This window comes from Geospiza fortis, unplaced genomic scaffold, assembly GCF_000277835.1.
Source record: "Geospiza fortis unplaced genomic scaffold, GeoFor_1.0 scaffold443, whole genome shotgun sequence".
Lineage (NCBI taxonomy): Eukaryota > Metazoa > Chordata > Aves > Passeriformes > Thraupidae > Geospiza > Geospiza fortis.
Genome location: NW_005054335.1, coordinates 5,047,992 through 5,068,384, shown reverse-complemented (window position 1 = coordinate 5,068,384; position 20,393 = coordinate 5,047,992). Strand labels below are relative to the sequence as shown.

Sequence of the window (20,393 nt, the reverse complement as noted above, 5' to 3'; positions counted from 1 at the left end):
AGATTTCCAGAGCGTCTTGTGGTAATTGGAGCAAGAAAGCAGAGGTTATGCCACTGAAGTTGACCATTAATTATGCCAATTACTTAATATTTACCATTTAATATTATTTGTTCTTTCCCTCCATACGGCAGCCCAAAAGGATTTAAACCTAGGAGAATATGCATAGAGTAAAGCCTCTTATGATGAAAAACTACTCACCAACCTAAAAATAAACACCAATCCCTTAGAAAAAGCAAGGAGAATATGGTAGAAGCAGGTCAAGGCAAAGCCATAGTTTCAGCAGCCAGTCTGACCAAGCTTATATAGTCCTAAAAGATGTAAGATGTGCTGCTTCTAAAATCCATGCTTAATCCAGGTTTTCCCTGCTAATGCAAAAAAATTATCTGTCTGTATAACTTGCCTATACTAGCCAAGACTTTACCGCCCAACTGCAAGATCAGGTAGGAATGCTACATGGAGGCAGAAAGATTAACATTTTTGATTAACTGGCAGGTTTTTTTTTTCCAGACAGTATCTAGCCTCATTTCCATTGCAAAATATACTAATACTGCTCTATTCAGAATGTAATTCTTAGCTCTCTAAAGTAAGACTATCTTTTTTACTATTTAACTGCCTACAGGAAACAAATTACTACAAACTCTGAAATGTGCCAAAAAATTTACAAATGTTTACCAGAAGTAAACGTTTTAAAACTGCCCAATTTACTTGCTGCAATAAAAATATCAATTGTATCAATGAGAAATTCATATAAAAAACTGTAGATGCATTCTGGTTTTAATAGTGCATAGAAACTCCAAGGCAAAATACAATAAACACAGTATCTAAGCAAGGGGAATCTTTATCAGTGTTCACTCCTTACAGTCAATCACCCAATGCTTTTATAATTCTCATTGTGTCTTATTTGGACCTTAACTTGTAGTTCTTGAAACTGGAAAATAAATTATGAAAACAAAAAAGCATATGTCAGACTGGATTTTATCTCCTATTTCCAACAAAACAGCCAATGCTAGGATTTCTGATATTTTTCAAACCCCTAAGAACAGTAAAATAGAAAAAAATCAAGGAAGGAAATTAAATTTGGTTTATCTATTTTTTTTTACCTTCCTTTATGTTCAAAGAAAAATGACCAGTACAAAGAAGTTCTGTGTATTTTTTTTCTTCTTTCACTTTCTTATGGAGTCTGCAAGCGCTTCCTTTTTCCTAACATTTTTATGGAGAAAATATATTTTTCTGAAGACTTCTTCCTCTCAAAATTGAAGCTTTAATTATGTCAAGCAAAGTCAACTGATGCAACCAACTGTCCTCTTATTAGATAAACATTTTCAATTGCTGAATGCATAATGTTACTAAACAGTATTATGGCAACACACTCTTCTAAAGTGATAGACTGTAAGTCATTAACAGCAGTGTTAAATTTTTTGTGTAAGAGTAGTAGTGGTATGTATTCATGCTGCTTCATCCCATTATCCTGAAAATATTAGCTGCTCATGACCCACTCTGTGCTTTGCAAGGAGTATAAGAAACAACAGCTTGCTGAAAGAAGCAGAAGTACCAACTAGACAGTGTATGATCGGAAGCTTATATAGGTATATTCCTGAAAATTCAGCACTCCATATAAATTATAATAACCAAACTGATTTTGCAGGTCCAGAGAGTGCAGTAAGTTTTTCAAGCATAAGGAATTATTGCAGTTTTAATCTGAGAAGGTACTGTATCCCCAATACTTCTTTCATCAACTGAAATATCTGAGCTGTATGGTATCTAAATGTTTAGCCTATTGAGGACTACAATATAGAAGAACTAAGAATGAAGCTAAGATAAGTTAGAATGAAGACATTTTACTATTCAGAGTAAACTGCAACTCTCTCAATGTTTCATTTTAGTCCTGATAAAGATTCCCCTTTCACCATTTCTTTGGTAAAAGCAGCTGCATCACATTTGCTTCATCAGCTAGTAAAAGGCATTTTCTTGAGTGGAAATACTTTTTTGATTGTACATATCATCCAGTTTTCTAACAGTCAGATAATATGCCCACTCTATATTAACCATTTTTTCAGTGAATACAAGACTAGCTCCAACTTGGGAGATAAAAATCAAACAGATCAATCATAAACCAACAGCAAGCCTAATCACATAAAAAACACCCTGCTAGTAATAAAATGTTACAGATAAACATCTAAATACAATATATGATATTATCATTGGTATAAAATGAGTAGTTTCAGAGCTATTTTAAAAACACCTTGTTTCGCAAATGTAGAGAATTTTACTTCAAAATATAGTGAATGTTTAAGTAGCTGCATACATCTTCTGTAGCTTGATGATGATTTCCACTTCTATTGGCTTAAATCTCCTGCAATAAAAAAGAACAAACACATTTCATTATAATACAAATTCTGTTATTTTGCTGCTTAGCATTTTCCCATATTGTCTGAAAATAAACTTCATTCTAATCAATACATCCATTTTTTTTCAATGGTCCAATGGGCCATTGCAGAATTGTTTAGGTTAGAAAGACCTCTACGACATCAAATGCGACGATTAACTCAGCACCACCATATCTAGCAGAAATCCATAAACCTAAGTGCCACATCCACACACCTTCTGAGCATGGTTGAGGATTCCATCACTTCCCTGGGCAACCTGTTCTCGTGCCTGACCACCCTGTCAGTGAATAAAGCTTTCCTAATACCAAACTAAACCTCCCCTGATACAACTTGGTATTTCCTCCTGTACCACCACTTGTTACTTGAACGAACAGACTCTTCCCCACCTTGCTACAACCTATTTTTAGGGAGTTATAGAGAGCAACTGGAATTTATCATTTAAAGACATTAAAACTTTTGACACTGTATATGAAGACAAAGCAGGTGATTCTCAGAGAGGAACCCTTATTTATTGACTCACTGCTGTGTGTCAAAAGAACTTTGTAAGAATAGAACCTCAAATTCCAAAATAAGATAAATTCTTGTGTGCTGGTTTTGACTGGAATAATTTTTTTCACAGCACATGCTATAGGGCTAGGTTTGGATTTGTGCTGTAAACAGTGTTGATAACACAGTTATGTTTTAGGTATTGCTCTTAGGTGCTTACACTGTCACAAGGCCTTGTCCTCTCCCTCGCCAGCAAGGAGGCTGGGGAATACAAGGAGTTGGGAAGTGACACAGCCAAAGCACCTGCCCCCAGCTGACCACAGGGATTCTCCATCCCATAGGGCATCATGCTCAGCAGGTAAAGCTGGGGGAAGAAGGAGAAATGGGGAAGGGACACACATTTAGAGTCACAGCACTAGTTTTCCTGATTAACCCAAGCAGCTATTACACATGTTCAAACATGATGAAGCCCTTCTTTCCTGGAGACAGATGAACACCTGCCTACCCATAAGAAAGAGTGAATGAAGTCTCTCCTTTGTTTCTGTGTTCAGCTTTTGTTCAGCTGTCTGTATCTCAGCCCCTACGCTCGCCCATTTTTACTCATCTGATTCTTACCCCATCCCACCAGAGAGTAAAGGCAAGTGGCTGCATGGGGCTGAGTTGCCAGCTGGGATTAAACCTAAGAGAACAGAGACCATATAATCTTGGAAAACATTTGTTCTGGATAATTTTCTGAGTTGTAACTCTCTTTATGTGAACTCCACCTGACATGTTTCCTTCTGTTCTTTGGTAGGGCAACAATCTTTACTCAGGTAGATGGCTTCTGGTAAGGATGAACCAGCAGCCACATAAATGCAAAGTCATTCACACCTCTCTTCTACAGATCAAAGGTTGAGGTGCCAGACACAGAAGAGAAACTAGTGTGTATGGGACTGGTCCTCAACTGACAGACTGCTCTGACAAGCACTTTCAGATGGTGTAAGTAGAAACAGCCTATAATCAGACTGTGAAGAGGGCAGAGAATCAGGAAATTCATTATATAGCTTTCATGGCACTACACATTGGAGGCCTGTGAGCCTACCAGGGCTGTGCCCTGGAAGGGTACATCATAGGCTCTGCGAATTCCCCTCAAGTTAGGGTGGGAAGAAAGGAATGGTGGGAGCAATTATGCAGATTAAGTTATTCCATATAAGGTTATGTTATGAACCTTGCTTTCTGATCGGTTAGTCATGTGTTCTATATAAGATACGGTTTCTGTTTCTCTTTATTTATTGGTTCCCTGCCCTCTGTATTTGTGCCTGCCTCATTTTATGGTCTTCTGGACTAGCTCCCTACAGCGTACAGCTTATGTTTTTGCTGTGCATTTATTGTTAGCAGGCCTTTTATTTTTCCTTTATTAAACTTTGATTTTTGAGCACTCCAGTCATATTTGTCCCTGTTTTATTTACTGCCATGCTCACAGCCAATCCCATCCTAGCCTGCACCTGCCACCAGCAATGAGGGTTTGCTCAGCGTGTGTGATGCAATGTACTCACAGGCTGGTTCCTTCTTCTACAACTACAGGTTGCAGTTGTATTACAACTCACAGGCTGGTTTCTTATTCTGCAACTAGTCCTTTCAATCACAATCTATTAAGCCCAGTCTTCTTTACCAGACTCCTCTATACCTCTCCAGAACTTTCGCACTTCCCAAGTGCTATTACAGAGGATCCTTCCTTCATAAACTCACCTGACACCCAAAATACAGCTGGAAGGACTGGGATTTTGAACACAGCAGTACCTCTTATGCATTTCAGCACCTACCCTCGCATTCATGATCAGGTCAAGCAGGTTAACCTGCGTCCCATTTTGAAGACTGCACGGGTTAACAGAACTAGTAAATCACAATGACAATGACAACACAATTGAGTTAAAATTATTTGGACTTGATTTCTTATTCTACTGTTTCTTACTTCACCTAAGCAATGATTTAATTACTATGCTGCCCCACATTAAAAAAAAGGACTGGGATGGCAAACCAGACTTCTTTGTCCTAGTATTAGGCTGCTCAAGAGAAAAGTAAACGCTGGTCTCTCATCTCTTACTTACCTTTAAAAGGAACCTTCACGCTCTGCATAGAACTACTTGGCTTTCTCAGTTACGTTGTCTCCTGATTTACTGCAAGAAAAAAAGGGTAAATTCCAAAACTGAACAGTAAGACAGCACAATCATTCCCAGTCTCCTTCTAGAATAACTGCAACTAGCTATTATGCTGTACATTACAAAAGAGACTTGAATTAAAAGTTCTCTTGATAAAAAAAGTTTGTGATTCACTAGGCTCCCACTTAAATACACTGCTGGATGTGACATTTAATTATAGCCTCATCAACCAAATACAGCTGTATTAGTCATCCCCTGACATAACAGACCAGACGTGTTCCTTTGGAGACACTCTCTGGTACACAAATCCATCTTCTAAACAGCCACAGTTGAAATAGCTTTCAGTTCTTTAGTCAGGGAAGTACATAGTTAAATAAATTTTCCTCGTATGTGTTTATCTAAGAATTACACAATAAAGATTAAGCAGCTGTAGAGAACTACACCCCACATTGACAAAAACATTATTTTAGTGAACTATTCTGTGTTACCATCCTAGTATTTTCAGCATGTTTACGAGAAGCAGGCTGTGCAATAAAGACAATTTTTCAATTTTCAACTCAAGACATATCTCCAAACATTCAGCAGTATAATATAGTATTATATTCCCAAGACATACTCCCACTTTATACTGTAATTTAATTAGAGCTTTAAGTCTGTTCAGATAAGTAGAAAGTAACCAAAATATCTTCTTAGCACTTAAAAAAGGAATGAGAAAGTGAATACAACAAAGGAAAACAAAGATCGTTGCAGCAAAAAAAAAAATCAAGGCAGGAAAGAGATGAAAGAAACGGTCAAAAGAAAAGGGGAGACAAACACAGCAGGAGAAAAGGGAGCAAGAAGACAAAAACTAGAGTAGACTGGACACATATAAAATGAGCTGTTGGGCAACTTTCCTCTTTTAAGAGGTAAACAGGTTAAATAAGAGGAACCAGACTTCAGGGGACAGGCAGAGAGACAAGTGTAGCATACTTAAGCAAGCAAGCCTGAAGAAATACATAATCCTAAGGACAGGGGAGCCAGCATGGGAGCACAGACTCTGGAACTGCAGAACAGCAACAGAAGTGCCTACACCTGCTCCTTTGGTTGCAGCAGCACAGCCCAGGAAGCCCAAGGTACCACCATAGTGTGAAATTTACTGAGAGGTTGGAATTAGCCCCCAAAACAGCCAACCATGCCAGCTCCCAAGATGCCAGCAACTACAGGCTTAGATATGAGAGTCAGGGCTTTGACCACATGCAAAGTAGAGAAATGTATGTTAACATGGACAAATACACTTTGGGGGGAAAAAAACTGCCACAAACTGCCAAAATAAAAACCCAGGGCCACTTCTGATACACCATCACCTGGAAATTATTTCTATGCAGTTATAGTCTTCTACTTCTAGAATGAGCTAATAATGAGGACACATAGTGCTCTCACAAAAAGAAAACCACAAAAATCCAAAACCAACACAAAACAAACAAACAGAAAACCACCACCAAAAGAAAAAGTAATTTTAAAATCAACTTCCAGGTAGAAAAGAAGTGGAATTAGGAATTCTTAAGGAAAAGAATAAATCAGTCTTTCACATTGACCACCACCCCCCTTGCCAATGGGAGCAACAACAAGGTATAATTTTGTATTACACAAATACACATAAGAACAAATACTGAACTACAGTATAGGAACTTTTTTGCTTACAGTTGCTCAATTTGGTCAAACTCTTTTCCACCTCCTGCAGAACAAAAGAAGTACTATATAGAAGTATCCATTTAATAAACAATACAAAATTTCTTGTTTAGTACCTTTAGTAATTGTTTAATCAGAACAAGATGTTATTTTTTTAGTTTTCTTAAATATTTATTTCAAATTACCTTGTTCATCTATTCAAGGCAATCACCTCCAAAGTGGTGAAAAAGCTTATTTTGATAAGGTTTTATTAGTCTGATTTTAATACAAATCATCATTTTTATATACATAGGTTTATACATTTCTGTATTTCAAAATCTAGATAACATGCATTTATGTCTGTATTATTAGACACATGCATTTCTCCTTCTTACTATATGTCTCTACAGAAACTTCTCCCATCAAGGCTACCAAGAATTGATTCCATTTCTAAGCATTCTCCCAAAAATTACAGCCTCAAAATTCTCTTGTATTGTAAGGGAAAAAAACCCCACAACTATCAAAACTGTTATGGATAAGTATTGCTTAGTGAAAGCTCTTTTCATTGCAGTGTTTTAGATGAAAGAATTTTCAGAAACACAGATGTGAAAATGACTTAACTTCATATATGCTCCACTATAGGTCTTACTTTTCTACCTTTGGCTGTAATTTCAACAGAAAGCTAGGTCTGCAAGAAAAATCATCCCCCCCACCCCCCCCCCCCCCAAAACTTACCTTTTGCTTTCCTTTTTGAATACACCTCATAGAGGCCAATAGTAGTTACAAGAATAGCAACTTCAGCCACAACTGCTATAAAGGGTTTGAGAGGTTCTGCGATGGACAGAACTTCAAATTTAAACTTCGCTTTACTGGGCCCTAATTCAAAAGCAGCTTCACACCAATATACACCAGAATCTGCCCTGGTAAGCCTGTGTATCTCCAAACGGCTTGTACTGCCAGATGTGCTCAGAATTTCATACTTGTCCGCAGGCAAAAGCTTATCAATGGAAGCCTAAAAAAAATACATTGCAAGTCTTAATAATGTAATGAAGAGGTATTTAATCAAACAGTATCATCAACATTCAGTTCTGTATAGATACACACAATGAGTTAGGAATAAAAGGCATTCATGAAGCACCATTACCCCGCATTAAAGGGAAGGGTTTATTTTAGCTGGACACCCTAATTCCTTCTAAACTCACTGGAAGAAAATATAAAGTTTCAGTGGGCAAACTGTCTGACCTGTTGTAGTTTATTTAAGATGAGATAAAAGGCACCTTTGGCTCTATTCACTCTCCAATGACAAAGGCATCCTTGGCTGCCAGATCTAATGCATGGATTTCACCACAGCACAAAACATGCAGTTTCAGGAAGAGGGAGCTCTCCTTCACTGGGAAATATACTGATACTCTTAAAAAGGTCAGTGCTAGTCTCCAGCCATATTAAGGAGACAGATCTCTTCACCTTCTCTCAGTTGACAGTGCTGCCCTCAGAAGAGGGCTAAAAGAAAGTGTTTTAGGAAGCTGCGCTTTCTAGATACGTCATAAGGCAAAGAAATAGAATTACTTGTACGTGGAGGAAGTAAAGGATCCTACAACATCTTACATGTGAAAGCATGTCCTGCTGTAAGATTATTTTTGTATCCAGTAGCAAGATTTGAGTAGTACAACTAGTATAAATACAGTAAAAACAAGTCTCTCAAGACTCACCTTATTTGGGAGTATGGCAAAGCCTTTTTCAAAAAGAAACATACAAGCCAGATCACAAAAAAACACATCTCTAACAATGAATACTTGTAAATATTACAGATTTTTTTTCCATTTCCATAAAGATTTCTGCTAAAGTTAATGGAAATGGAATTTGTACAGCTTGCAGTGAACCACGAAGTATCTGTACTTTTTTTTTTTGTCACACTGTTTTGCTTGCCCAACAGAGGGAGATCTTACCAGCTCGGTTCCATTGGTCTTATACCAGTTCCAACCCTTGGCATGGTACTCAGTGTTACAAACCATTACACCTGTATCTCCTATATAAGTGATTATGGGTTTTTCTCTTCCTTCAATGGGTGGTACTAAGAACAAGGAGAAAAAAAAAAATCATCAAGTGAGAGATACAGATTTTCATTAGTGTTACAAAGAATATATTTAGGTATTCATTTATAGTACTCCGTTCACTTTTTCTACTTAAAGCCCTCATGATTCTATCATTTATGAGAAGTTATTTTGGGCAGCTATTTCAGATATATCATCCGTGCAGAAGACAAGTGGAATCCTGTTTTCAGTTGCTGTGTGATCTTGTGAAGTTGCCAATTAATACCAAACGTCAAGTGAAAAAAAATCAGACTGCGATATCTACTCTTGCCTATTTCCTGTTTCCCTTCCTTGGCACCTGCAAGCTACATGCTTCAGTCCTAGTACACTAGAAACAAACATATAATTTTCCTGCAATTTCACTCTTTCTGCAGAAACTGCTAGAAGTCTATTTCAGCCACAATGAGACTACATAATGGCATCTGACAAGTTGTACATACAGAGAATGTTTCTGTAACTGAGAAAAAAAATGCAGATTGATACAGCTTTGTAGTTAAACATTTTCTGAGCTGAAGCAATGACTTTTGGGTGCATGCCAATAAAAAGGACTTTTGGTCCAATCTTACTGAGGACAGAATACAGTCAACAAGAAACAAGGCATCAGTCTTACTTTAGAGCTACTTGTCCTAGCCATTGTCACTGCTTGTGCCCACAAACTTCCAAAAGCATGCGCCCAGAAAGGCTACTGAATATATTAAGACTATCCTACAGATACTGTTAAGAGCTTAGCAGATGCATTATGCTGAAGTATCTATTTCCACTTCCTTCCCCTCTTTATTAGGATGTTTACCAACAGGCCTTCCGCAGACTCACTCATTGGAAATTTTACTTCAAGTTTCTTTCGCTGTACTTTTTAAGTACAGATCCAGTACATACTTCAGATTTTATGGATCACGCTAGACTAAATAGGCCAAGTATTTGCTTTCGGCAGTTATAATGAACAATTTGATACAAGCTAAGATTTTTCTTGTCCTCACCCCTTCTTGACTGGTGAGCACAAATTATTTTTTCCCCAAAGAAGTCTGCTTCTCATGTGTATTCAAACTTATGTTTCCTATACAGAAATAGCTATGAAACCAATTTGTTAATAAGAACACTGTTTTCAGAATTCGCTGCATCATACATCAAGACTCTTTACTAGTGAAGTTCTCTCAATGAGCATATTTTAATCATTAAACACTATAATTTTAAAGAGTACTGGCAGTGTATCTTCTCTGCTGCCATTAAAAGGGATGACCTCCCTAATTACTGCTGCAATCCCCCTTGCAATTTAGAGTAGAAGACATACAAGCAGGTCAGGATAAAAAAACCCTATATACCCAGCACGACAACCTTATGCGGCAGTCAAAGAGATTTTAGCCACACTGGTGAGTGACAAAGGTCAGCTGTAAGCATGCCGGCAACGTATGTGACCACATTAGCCATGATTAAGGATAGGAATATACACTTCAAATTCTGGGATCTGGCTCTGTAACAGCTAATCCCTGAATGCATGCAAGGCTTGTGACAGGTATTTTTGCAAGTGGATTACACACCAAATTTCATTACAAAACACTTCTGCTGCAAACACAAAGCCAACTTTTGAAGAAACAAATATATAGGTGTCAGCACCAGCATGTACACTAGTCAGATTTCCACACATTTTCTGGTGGAAATAGCACCAGAGCTATTTCATGGTGCCCATACCTCAACTGCAGCTTTATGGATCAACAAAGGGCAAATAAATTAATCTATTAACCCTTTAGAGGCTAGCAGTACTTCACAATGTTTTGTAACACCCATTAATGTCCTCTGTGTTTATTAACTGGAACTTTCTGTAAATATCTCATTATTTTCTGCAAACCTGAGTAAAAACATTACTCCTCAAAATCTGAGGGGTTATGCCAGGCCAGGAATCGGGGGGGGAAGGAGATGTAACACACGCAATAATCCCTGACTGCCTTGTGGAAAAGATATTGCAGTTAGTTACAGCAGTGATGACTGAAGCCACTGAGTCTATACCAACACATTACTCATCTTTCAGTTTGAAAATTGTTCTCCCTGCATTATTGACTGGAAGATTCAAGGACTTCTCTTTCCCATTTCCTTCACTCTTGCCTTGATCTTAAAAGGATTAAGCCAGTACTTTTTATGGCATCAGAAGTGGCAGCATTCAACCATCAGGCAGCAATTTTCTCATCTTCTTATAATAAATCAACCAGTCCTATGCACTGTTCTGGAAAAGATGACTTTCCTATTGAGTCATTGCTGCCCTTACTGTAATAGTTATCGCGTACTTAAAAAAAAAATTTCTGTAAAAAATTCTCCTTTGACTTTTTTCCATCTACACTGACTTGGTTAGCTATTTGACTAAACCTTACCCACATGCTGACAAGAAAAACACATAATTATTTTTTAGAGATTAAAAGGCCTGAATAAACTACAACCTCGTCTTTATTCAGCACTGCAATCTAGTCTCTCCTGGCTGAAGGTCTGAAAGCAGGTATCAATGTCTGATATTTGAACCCACGTGAGTTTCCTTAAGTCCTATTACTGGATATCCCACTGAACAAAGGCAGCTTGCAGCTTCAGATTTAGGGAGACCCACTCCCTAAGGTTAGGTAATGATTTGAATAGTTAGGTTTTCTCAGAGCCTGTTTAGGGAAAATGTCTCTATATCCGCCTTTACGGATGCTTGCCTTGCTCTTTGCAAAATCTGGATGGTAGGAATAGAGAAAGGATTAACTCCCATTAGAGATACTCATCAGCTCAGCAGCTTGTATTATCATTTCCACATATCTTCCATTCATCTGAATTTCACCTACTACTGCCAGGGTAACATTATTGGAGAAGAAAACAAAACAGAAGAAAGCGGACTCATACTGCTCACTGAAGTACACTAATTGTTTGTCTAAGTACTATTCTTATAGTATTACAGAATAAAAGCACTAAAGCAATAACGTAGTGTTTCAGAAATACAAATAAAATTTAAAAAATCCTGCCTCCATTTAACCAATCCCTGCTTCACTTTTAACACCTAACCTCATACTCAAATTTCAAATTATTGGCTCTTTTTGAAGAAATTTATCTGAGACACCATCCTGTAATCTCAAGCCCCAGAAAGTTAAGTGCTTTCACATCTGGAGAGGGAAGGGGAAACCAGTTAGTCAAGAAGGGTAAAAAACAGACTTGTATGCTCTTTTGGTTATCAGAATTTTTTTTAAAGGCTTTTAGGTTTTGACGCAAAATTCTTCAATCCATGCTAGAGAAATAACTTTGATAGTTATTCTCACTTAGCCTGACTGTATTAGCCATTACTTATCAAATTACGTTGCAATTTCCATACTGTCCAAAAATGTTAAATAAACACAAATCAATTAAATTACCATGCAAATGAAATGTAGCACTGATTTCTTTTTCAGCCTTCAGAAAACAAGTGTAACTTCCCAGGTGGCTCCTTTCTGAGATGGTCACTCTTAAAAAAAAAAAAAAAAAGAAAAAAGAAAAAAAAGAAAATCACAAATTTTTTGTTGCACTACAAGTGACTACTAATTAGCATTCCAGAGAAAACAGTAAGAATTAGTAATGGAACAGAGAAGATACCACCACTGAGACACAAGGATTCAGGTTTAGTGCAATGCAGAAATGGTGTAATGTTTTTAAGAAAATAGAAGAGCACAAACACACTTTGGATCATAAACAACATTTTCACCCTTCATGCTGACAGAAGGACACCTTTAAGCAGCATTATCTACAAATTACTGAATTAGGATATGCTTCTTAGTTCACATGGTGAACCCATGTCTACATAGGGCCTCAGGAAGAACAAACCATTTAAGCAATCTTTTCAACACTAAATAAATAAATAAATAGTTTTAAAGAGCTTTCATCTAATGAAGTCCAGCATCTTCTCCACCAGCAAACTATACATTTTACTGTCACTTTGAAAAAGATTTATGTGTCTGTGTATATGGATTATCAAGAAACTGACAGTTATATTCTCATCATATTTTCTACAGAAAAAGAATAGAAATAGATAGGTAACAATAGATGAAGATAGATTATAATAGATAACTAATAGACAATAATAGATAAATAGAAATTTTCTCTAAGTATTACTGCTCTTATAGCTATACAGAAATCAAATGGAGACCAGTCAGTTAAAATGTGTAATTGGCCTAATTCTTAAGAACAATAAATTGTATTGATTATAGAAAGGCTTTTACAACATATTTTTGAGTTTCTGTAGAGGTCTGAATGACTTAAGAAAACCTTCAAAATATCTTTACTGGAAATCTCACTTCTACCTTTTGTTACCTATGAAGGAAAGAAAATCACCATTGATGCCTTCCAGACTCTTGCAAAAGCAGCAATGAGGTGGAAAAGAGCATGTGGAAAATGAGGGAGTGGAAAGAGAAATTGCTAAAATATTTTAATCTCAGACTGATTATTATTTCACTTACCAAACAGACTTACTAGAGTTTAAGGAACTGCTTCGTTATTCTATGTTCATTTTTAAAAACAAATTATGTGCACTAGAAGAAAAATAGGAGCTCATCTTCCAGGCTTGAGGTGCCTGCAATCTTTTTCCTTTCTGACAGGAGATTATTCTCTGAATTTTTGATTAACCTCTGCATTTTTCCCTTTTCTAATATACATGTAACTAGTATTGGGCACTGTATATAAGATGGTAACTCATTAGAATCTGCAAATCACAATGTAAAGAATGCTACTTACTGGATGGTCCAGCTGTTCTGAGTTTTACTGGTGTGACTGATTGTTTCACTTCCCTTTTTCCATGTCACTTCAGGATTTTTCAAATTGGAATTCTCATCTAATTTGCATGTAAGATCAACTTGAGTTGGACTGGCCACAGAGATATTTTTTTCAGACACACCTATAAGAAGTTTAAAAACACTTAATGAAAAAATGTATTTCCTCATTCTAGGTAAAGGAACTTCAGAAACTGCATTTACATATGCAGCATTACAGGTGGACACAGGTGCTCTTTACACTCTCCAGGGCAAAAAAGCCCCTGCAAAATCAGAGTTTCACAGCAATTTTCTTAACTAATAACTGAGTTAAAATACATATCCCTTTACAAAATAACACACTCTGAATTTGTAGGTAAACTTCCTGGAAGGCTCTAATATAGAAGCATAAATACTCATTTCACTGAAAGCAAGACAGACTTAAGCTTTTACATGATTTAATCCAAACCAACAAATTTTCAGTATTTAATATATATATATAAAATTATATTAATGTCAAAAAGAGTAAGACATAAGGATCTGTAACTATTTGAATCTTAGCCAGTTGCAGATTTTTATGATACAGTGAGATCACAGATATATCCTATTGCTGAGGAAGCTATTGATGAAATCTGCAATCTTAACACAGTCGGATCAGGCCTTTCATGCCAACAGTTACTCAAGCTGATATCAAACCCTCTTCAAACCCATTTATGGCCGCCTTTGCCTTCCTGGCAAGACAGTAGAATCACAGTAGGAAAATATTACAGTACAGTAGAAAAATCTGTCAGTTTTTTGCTTTTTATGAGTATAGGTTCATAAGCACAAAATAAGCTATCAACAGCAAATATTTCTCTGATCCATAGAAACAGCCTCCTTATAAGAGAACACTCTGGATGTTTTACACATTAGTACTGACATTTTATTTCACAACTGGCCTTTTCATTCATGCCTTCTGGATAGAAGTGTGGTTTGTCATCTAAATACTCCAAGAAAATGTATTCATGCCTCACTTCAATTCTAGATGTACCCTGTAGTATTTGGTGGTCAAAAAACTATAGGTGCTTTGCACAGCTCACATTCCTTCCAAGAGAAAATGAAGTTTTAAGGTACAGCTCACTGACCTAGTAATGAAAGTCATACAAAGCCTTTGCAACAGCAAAGTCTCACTGGAGTGACAGCACGAGATCCAGAGTAAGTGAACTTTGCTGGGTCTGGCAGAGGCATGTACAACCTGAAGAACAGCATATTCAGAACTGCAAGTCCTAGCCAAAACAATTCAAATCTGTCGAACTGGAGATAAACTTAGAAGTGCAACACCTCAGTCTTCCATTGCAGAGCAACATCAGTCACTGAAACTCATTTATTAGGGCAATTAGGCTGAATAAATATGAGCCAAGCATAACTCAGCTTGTGGATGTTGTTTATGATCGTAATTTTACAACTGGAATTGGTTCCGCAGCAGCAGAAGTTTCACAGTCAGCCTAATTACACAAGCTGAAAACAGTATCTGTCCCTTATGAAATGATTTTAAAACGTGAATGAACGAAACATAGAAACGGATGATGTTGAAGATCAACCAATAGCAAGACTGATGCCTGGGGCATCCCTGTTCTAAGAGTGCAGATACCAGAACAGGAAACAGACAGTATTTTAAGTTTCCTGCTAGAAGAAAATGCAGCATAAATGCTGCAAAATTACATCCTTAAAATATCACACCAGTACTTTGCAAATCTTCCAGAAATACTTCAGTTAGATCAGTTTCTTCAGCTATCCAAGAAATTAATTCTAGACTATTGTTTGGCAACTGGGAACTTCATATGTAGTTTAGGAACAGGTTTATTTTTGCTGTTCTTCACACTTCAACTCGTGCAATGTTGCTAAGCTACCAACTGCTGTTCAGCAAGTACTCTTAGTTTACGTGGTCTCTCCACGTGGATTCATTAGTGCAAAAACACTATTGTTTCAATTGATTTGGAGGAAGAATTATGAATTAGTTTTAGTTTTAATAAAAGTAGGAATCTAATTCTCCACTGCAAATTACCAGAACAGAGAAATTAATAGTAACATAAATGTATTACCTTTCACTGGACCCATTACATGCTCACTGTGAACATTTTCACTTTATCGAGAACTTGCCATTCTAGATGCTTCTACAACTCATGTGTAAGTTTGTGAGTAGTCACATTCAATAGAAAATAACTGGAAGACAAAAAGTAACACACTCACCAGGTAGGACTATCACATACTCTGAGAGATCAATGCTCTGCTTGTTTCCTGGCTTGAGCTCTTGTGTGGCAGCACCTGGACATAATAAGGTATGGGTGGAAACAAAGTTAAGTTATCCTATATAAATAATGACACAAGGACATGATATGGTTTGGCAATTATTAGTTATAACAATCTTGAAAGGAGAAAACAGACCTTGTCAAGGGCTAACTACTGTGGCCATCCTTTTATAAGCCTGTCTTGGCAGCGAGGGCTGTGGAGTTGCTGTTACAGCAATTATGCTGTTAGATAAAGGTTTCTAGCTTTATCATAATGTTGTGGTTGTGAATGTCAGTATCTAAAATGTCATCGCTGTTTTACAGCTTGACTCAAAAAGTCACCTGTAGCTTACATACAAGACTACATCAAAGTTTAAATAGTTCTTGAAAAAGTAATAAGCTTTAGAAAAATTTTAAAAACCCAAGCCAACCAACCAACACAACTCGCCCAACAAAAAAAGCCCAGAACAACAGAATGCTGCCATTCCCAAAGCTTCTACAATCTAACAACACAGCCAAGAAGTCAGAGGTAGACAATCTAATCTAAGTGCTGCTTTAATGAATTCAGAGGCAAGAACACCTTGTGGTCAACTGCAAAACGGTCAAAGACTGTCACTGCTTCTCAAAACTTCTCATATAGAAGGCAATGCCCTTCTACAAAGAAAGAACACCGATATTAACCATCATATGGATGACCTAACAATGTTCTTCTCCTTTTGTTAGGAAAACCTACATGTACAAGGTGTATGGTCACCAAACTTCCTTTTTGGTGAGGCTGTGGATCACACACCCTTCAGAGAATATGAGATCTTTAATAAAGATCTACAAAGCTTGATAAAGCAACTCTAAGCACAGTCTGTTCCCATCATTTGTTCTCATGCATTTCAAGAACACAGAAAGAAAGCAAATTAATAAGCTGCAGCTCTAACAGATGTAGCCCAGCTACAATAGTCTTGTTTTAAATAAGGTGATGAAAAGAAAGAAATAGATTTCACCACCACCCCAAAAGACACACTAAATGCTTTATGCCACACATGGTTGGAAAGTATTTTTATTGTCAAATATTTCATAATGCATTGCAGAAATATATGAACAGTAGTTAGAGACTGATTCTGCCTCGTCACACAGTATTGTAAGAGAAAATTATTCTGGTTTTCATAGAAGGAAACGGGCTTGATTACATCTGCCATTCATGGATTGTAAAGATTCCCAATCACAACTGAGAAGATAGAGGAACTGGGCTACACTTTTAGTCTTCTCACTGAGAGATGCATTGGGTGGCAAAACTGACCACTGTAAAGTAGAAAAAGCATCTCTGAAAGCCTACATCTCATCAGAATGACTCCTTTTCTTCCCTTGCATAAAATGAACTCTCAGGTAAAGATCTTAAATGCATGCTTCTGAGCTACAGCTGAGAGGATCTGGCTGTGCTGAAGGAGGCCCCTGCTAGTGGTTTGCATCTAAAGGTATAAGCAGAGGTACACCTGCCTTTTCAAGTTGTCGGCCAGTTTCAGAAAACATCCTCTCAAGCTCATAGCACAAGGAATTCTGTGCCACTGGCAATAACCCTTCTCCTGGCTTGTTCCACCTGCATTTTCATACTTTCCCTCAAGCTTCAATCAGTTTAATTAAAAATAAACCTGTATATTTAGGTGTTTTGTATGGAAGAACAGAACTTCAGGCTATTTAATTTGGTGTTGTTAACAGTAGGTTGTTGTCAATCTGAACTGACAGTACAAAATGGCCTTTTAAGCAGAGAAATCAAAGCTGTCTTTAGCAGTAGACAATAGTCCTGTTGGCTCTAGACAAGAACAAAACAAGCCTTGATCTCTGCCCCATGGAGAAGTAAACTAGTCCAAGTGTTTGCCCAGGAAATAATAGCAAGGCTGAAAAGTTATGGCAGATCTTAGCCTGCCTGTGTGCACAAACACTCGGACAGCATGCCAGGGTTGTCACAGATCAGCTGAGTTTATGTCAGTCCAGTACACACATCATTTTCACAGAAATCCCTCGCAACGATACATTCAGAAGGCACCAGTGCTAGTTCATATGGTAGATCTAGCCAGAAAAAAAACTAGACAGCCTTTGAAGTGTCTTGCAACAAACAGGATTTTCACAATGACTTTCTTCCTCAATTCACGTATCAAATGAAAATTCTCAGATGAGGTCATACTATATGAAACATTTTCTGTATTTCAAGTATGTCTATGTGTGTTTATGTATGTAGAGAGTTATTGAATCTATTAGCTATTGCACTCCTAGTTCTCACATTGTGCTGAAAAGCTCAAAGATGAACACCAGATAAATACCATTATCTCATTAAAAACCCCAACTTGTAGGTGAAATAACTTGCCAGAAACTGATCGAATTCACACAGAAATATAACTTAGCTCATGTTTGATTTGCACTAATCAACATGAGCTTTGGGACAGTACTGAAATTCTGATTCTCTGATCTTTATGGAGAAATAAATAGAACCAATAATCATTGGTTTCCTGTCCTGCCTGGAACTTATTCTCAGCTCCCTGTTAAAAATACAATTAATGTGTAAGGGACAACAGACAGTTTTGACACAGCCATAATTAAGAAAGATGAAGCTAGCAGGCACAGTGATGCAAGGGTCTTTTTTATACCTTTCACTAATACACAGGCATAAGGAGCTCCCATATTAAAAACTTAAAGGCTAGAACAACATCTCCCTGCAGTGGCACAAGCTGGGCACTGCCTGACGTCCAGGGTCACTGCTGCTTTTAAGGCATATATTCCTAAGGGCAACAGGTCACGAAACTGGTAGTTGCATAGCTTTTTCCAGTTCTGGAGACACTTATGACACTCAAGCTCTTGCAGTGGCTTTAAAAGACCTAGCTGCTGTATCTACTTCTGCTTCTTCCAGAAAGTCACAATCTTATTTCAAGAGACTTAAGTGTGAAAATGTTGACTCTGGATGATAAACAAGTATCAATAGGAAAAAGGACTATAGTTTTAAGCGTACTGAAATAAAACAATTACCAGATGATTCATGTCCAGTCACGGACACCTTAGTCACAGAATTCACCTGAGTCTGATTGGAATCTTGTGTTGTCATAGCTGGATCTAAAAGAAACAAAACAAAACACCAGAATAAGTTTAAAGAAACTTTTGAGTTAGAAAAAGCTACTTCAGGAAAATAATCACCTCAGCCTTTTTTCCCCAATTTCTGAGCATACACATTAAAAAATACACAAGAATTGTTTTTTGTTAGCTCACTTAAGGCAAGAGAAGATTAAAGAATGGAGGCAATATTTACTTGATCTCTAATTTCTGTATAGAGTTATTTTCTTGCAGTTAGCTTACAGGCTGGCAAAGCCACTCCTCAGAATGTTCCAGCAACTTCTCAAGCTGTACTCACATCCTTTTTGTTCATAGGCTTAAAACACCACTTATGCCACTGACATTGGTCAATTACTCTTAATACAGATTAGCAGATTTTCCAATAGAGTACGGACTTCATTACAACTTTACAAATCTAGTGTGATGAACAAGCAATGAACATACCTCCTTTGGTTCCACTATCACCACCAGTAAACAAGAGAAAAGACACCTGTATCAAACAGTAACTTCAGCATCTCGTACTAACAATTATTTCCAATTTTCCTCAGTACCACTGCAAATCTGATCCTCCTCCTATAATACAGTTTTTACAAGAGCCATTTAAGACTCTAGCCTGCTTTGTGTTCTTGACTGGAAAAAGAACAGCAACGGAAGAGGCAAAGGACCTGGTTAGTAGCTGTGTCACTCTTTTAAGAAAATCAAGATATCTAGATGTTTTAGAAGAATGGAAGCATGTCCTCATTCCTTTATTCCCACCTTTGGGTGAGAGAGCTAGTGTTTATTTGGTACTAGCTTCGCTGGCAAAAGTATTCCAAAACATATTTTAGTGCCATAGCACTCAGAGAGAGTTGACTCAGTCACATAAGGAAAAGACATGTATCTTGCATTTGTAATTAAAGTCTTTAGCAAGGGGGTGGAATTGGGATCATGATCTCTTCTGGACATCCAAGATAGCAACAAACATGCACAGATCACAAAATCCCAGAACATTCTGAATTGGAAGGCAAGGCTCCAGTCTTAAGTGAACTCTTAAGTGAACAGTAAAAAGCTGTGTCACATTTTAAGTGCATTCAAACTTGAGAACCACAGGCCTTCTGCAGAAGGTGAAGTCAGCACTGTGCCATTTCCTACAAAGGAACATTTGAACTAACACTCCTACCCCATTTCAGCACCTACACGCATAGACAGCCCATAGATTCTCCACTGGCACCTCCAGCACAGTTACTCTATCACAGCCATGGCTGCTTACACCATCTGCTGTCTCAATCTGCCCATACTTCATACTTCAACCACTTTGGACCACAAGTAAAACACAGTAGTCAAAAGATATTAAAAGAATTAAACATTAGTGGTTCTTAACAGCGGCCCACTTTTTTTATCAGTCCACAGGTCCCACAGCCAGCTGTTCCCTCCCAGCCATTCAGTTAAGAAAAGAACTTAAAAGATCTGTTCTGAAGATGTGCTGGCTTATGAGCCAGACACTAAAAAGACTGAGTCTTATTCTTTGCCTGACAGAGGCATTGAGCAGAGAGAGCTATTATTTTTCTGATATTCATAG

The 20,393-nt window shown here is 37.4% G+C and overlaps 1 protein-coding gene across 1 annotated transcript; it reads right to left on the bottom strand.

Moving 5' to 3' along the window:
• Positions 1–2,307: 2,307 nt before the first annotated feature.
• Positions 2,308–19,350, bottom strand: EMB (embigin). Its single transcript, XM_014307429.2, is given in 11 exon segments — positions 2,308–2,353; positions 4,961–5,029; positions 6,692–6,725; positions 7,394–7,670; positions 8,605–8,729; positions 12,114–12,202; positions 13,465–13,624; positions 15,708–15,782; positions 18,749–18,838; positions 19,280–19,304; positions 19,306–19,350. Coding segments are annotated over 10 exon segments (957 nt in total). The 3' UTR covers positions 2,308–2,353; positions 4,961–4,992.
• Between the last annotated feature and the right edge of the window lie 1,043 nt (positions 19,351–20,393).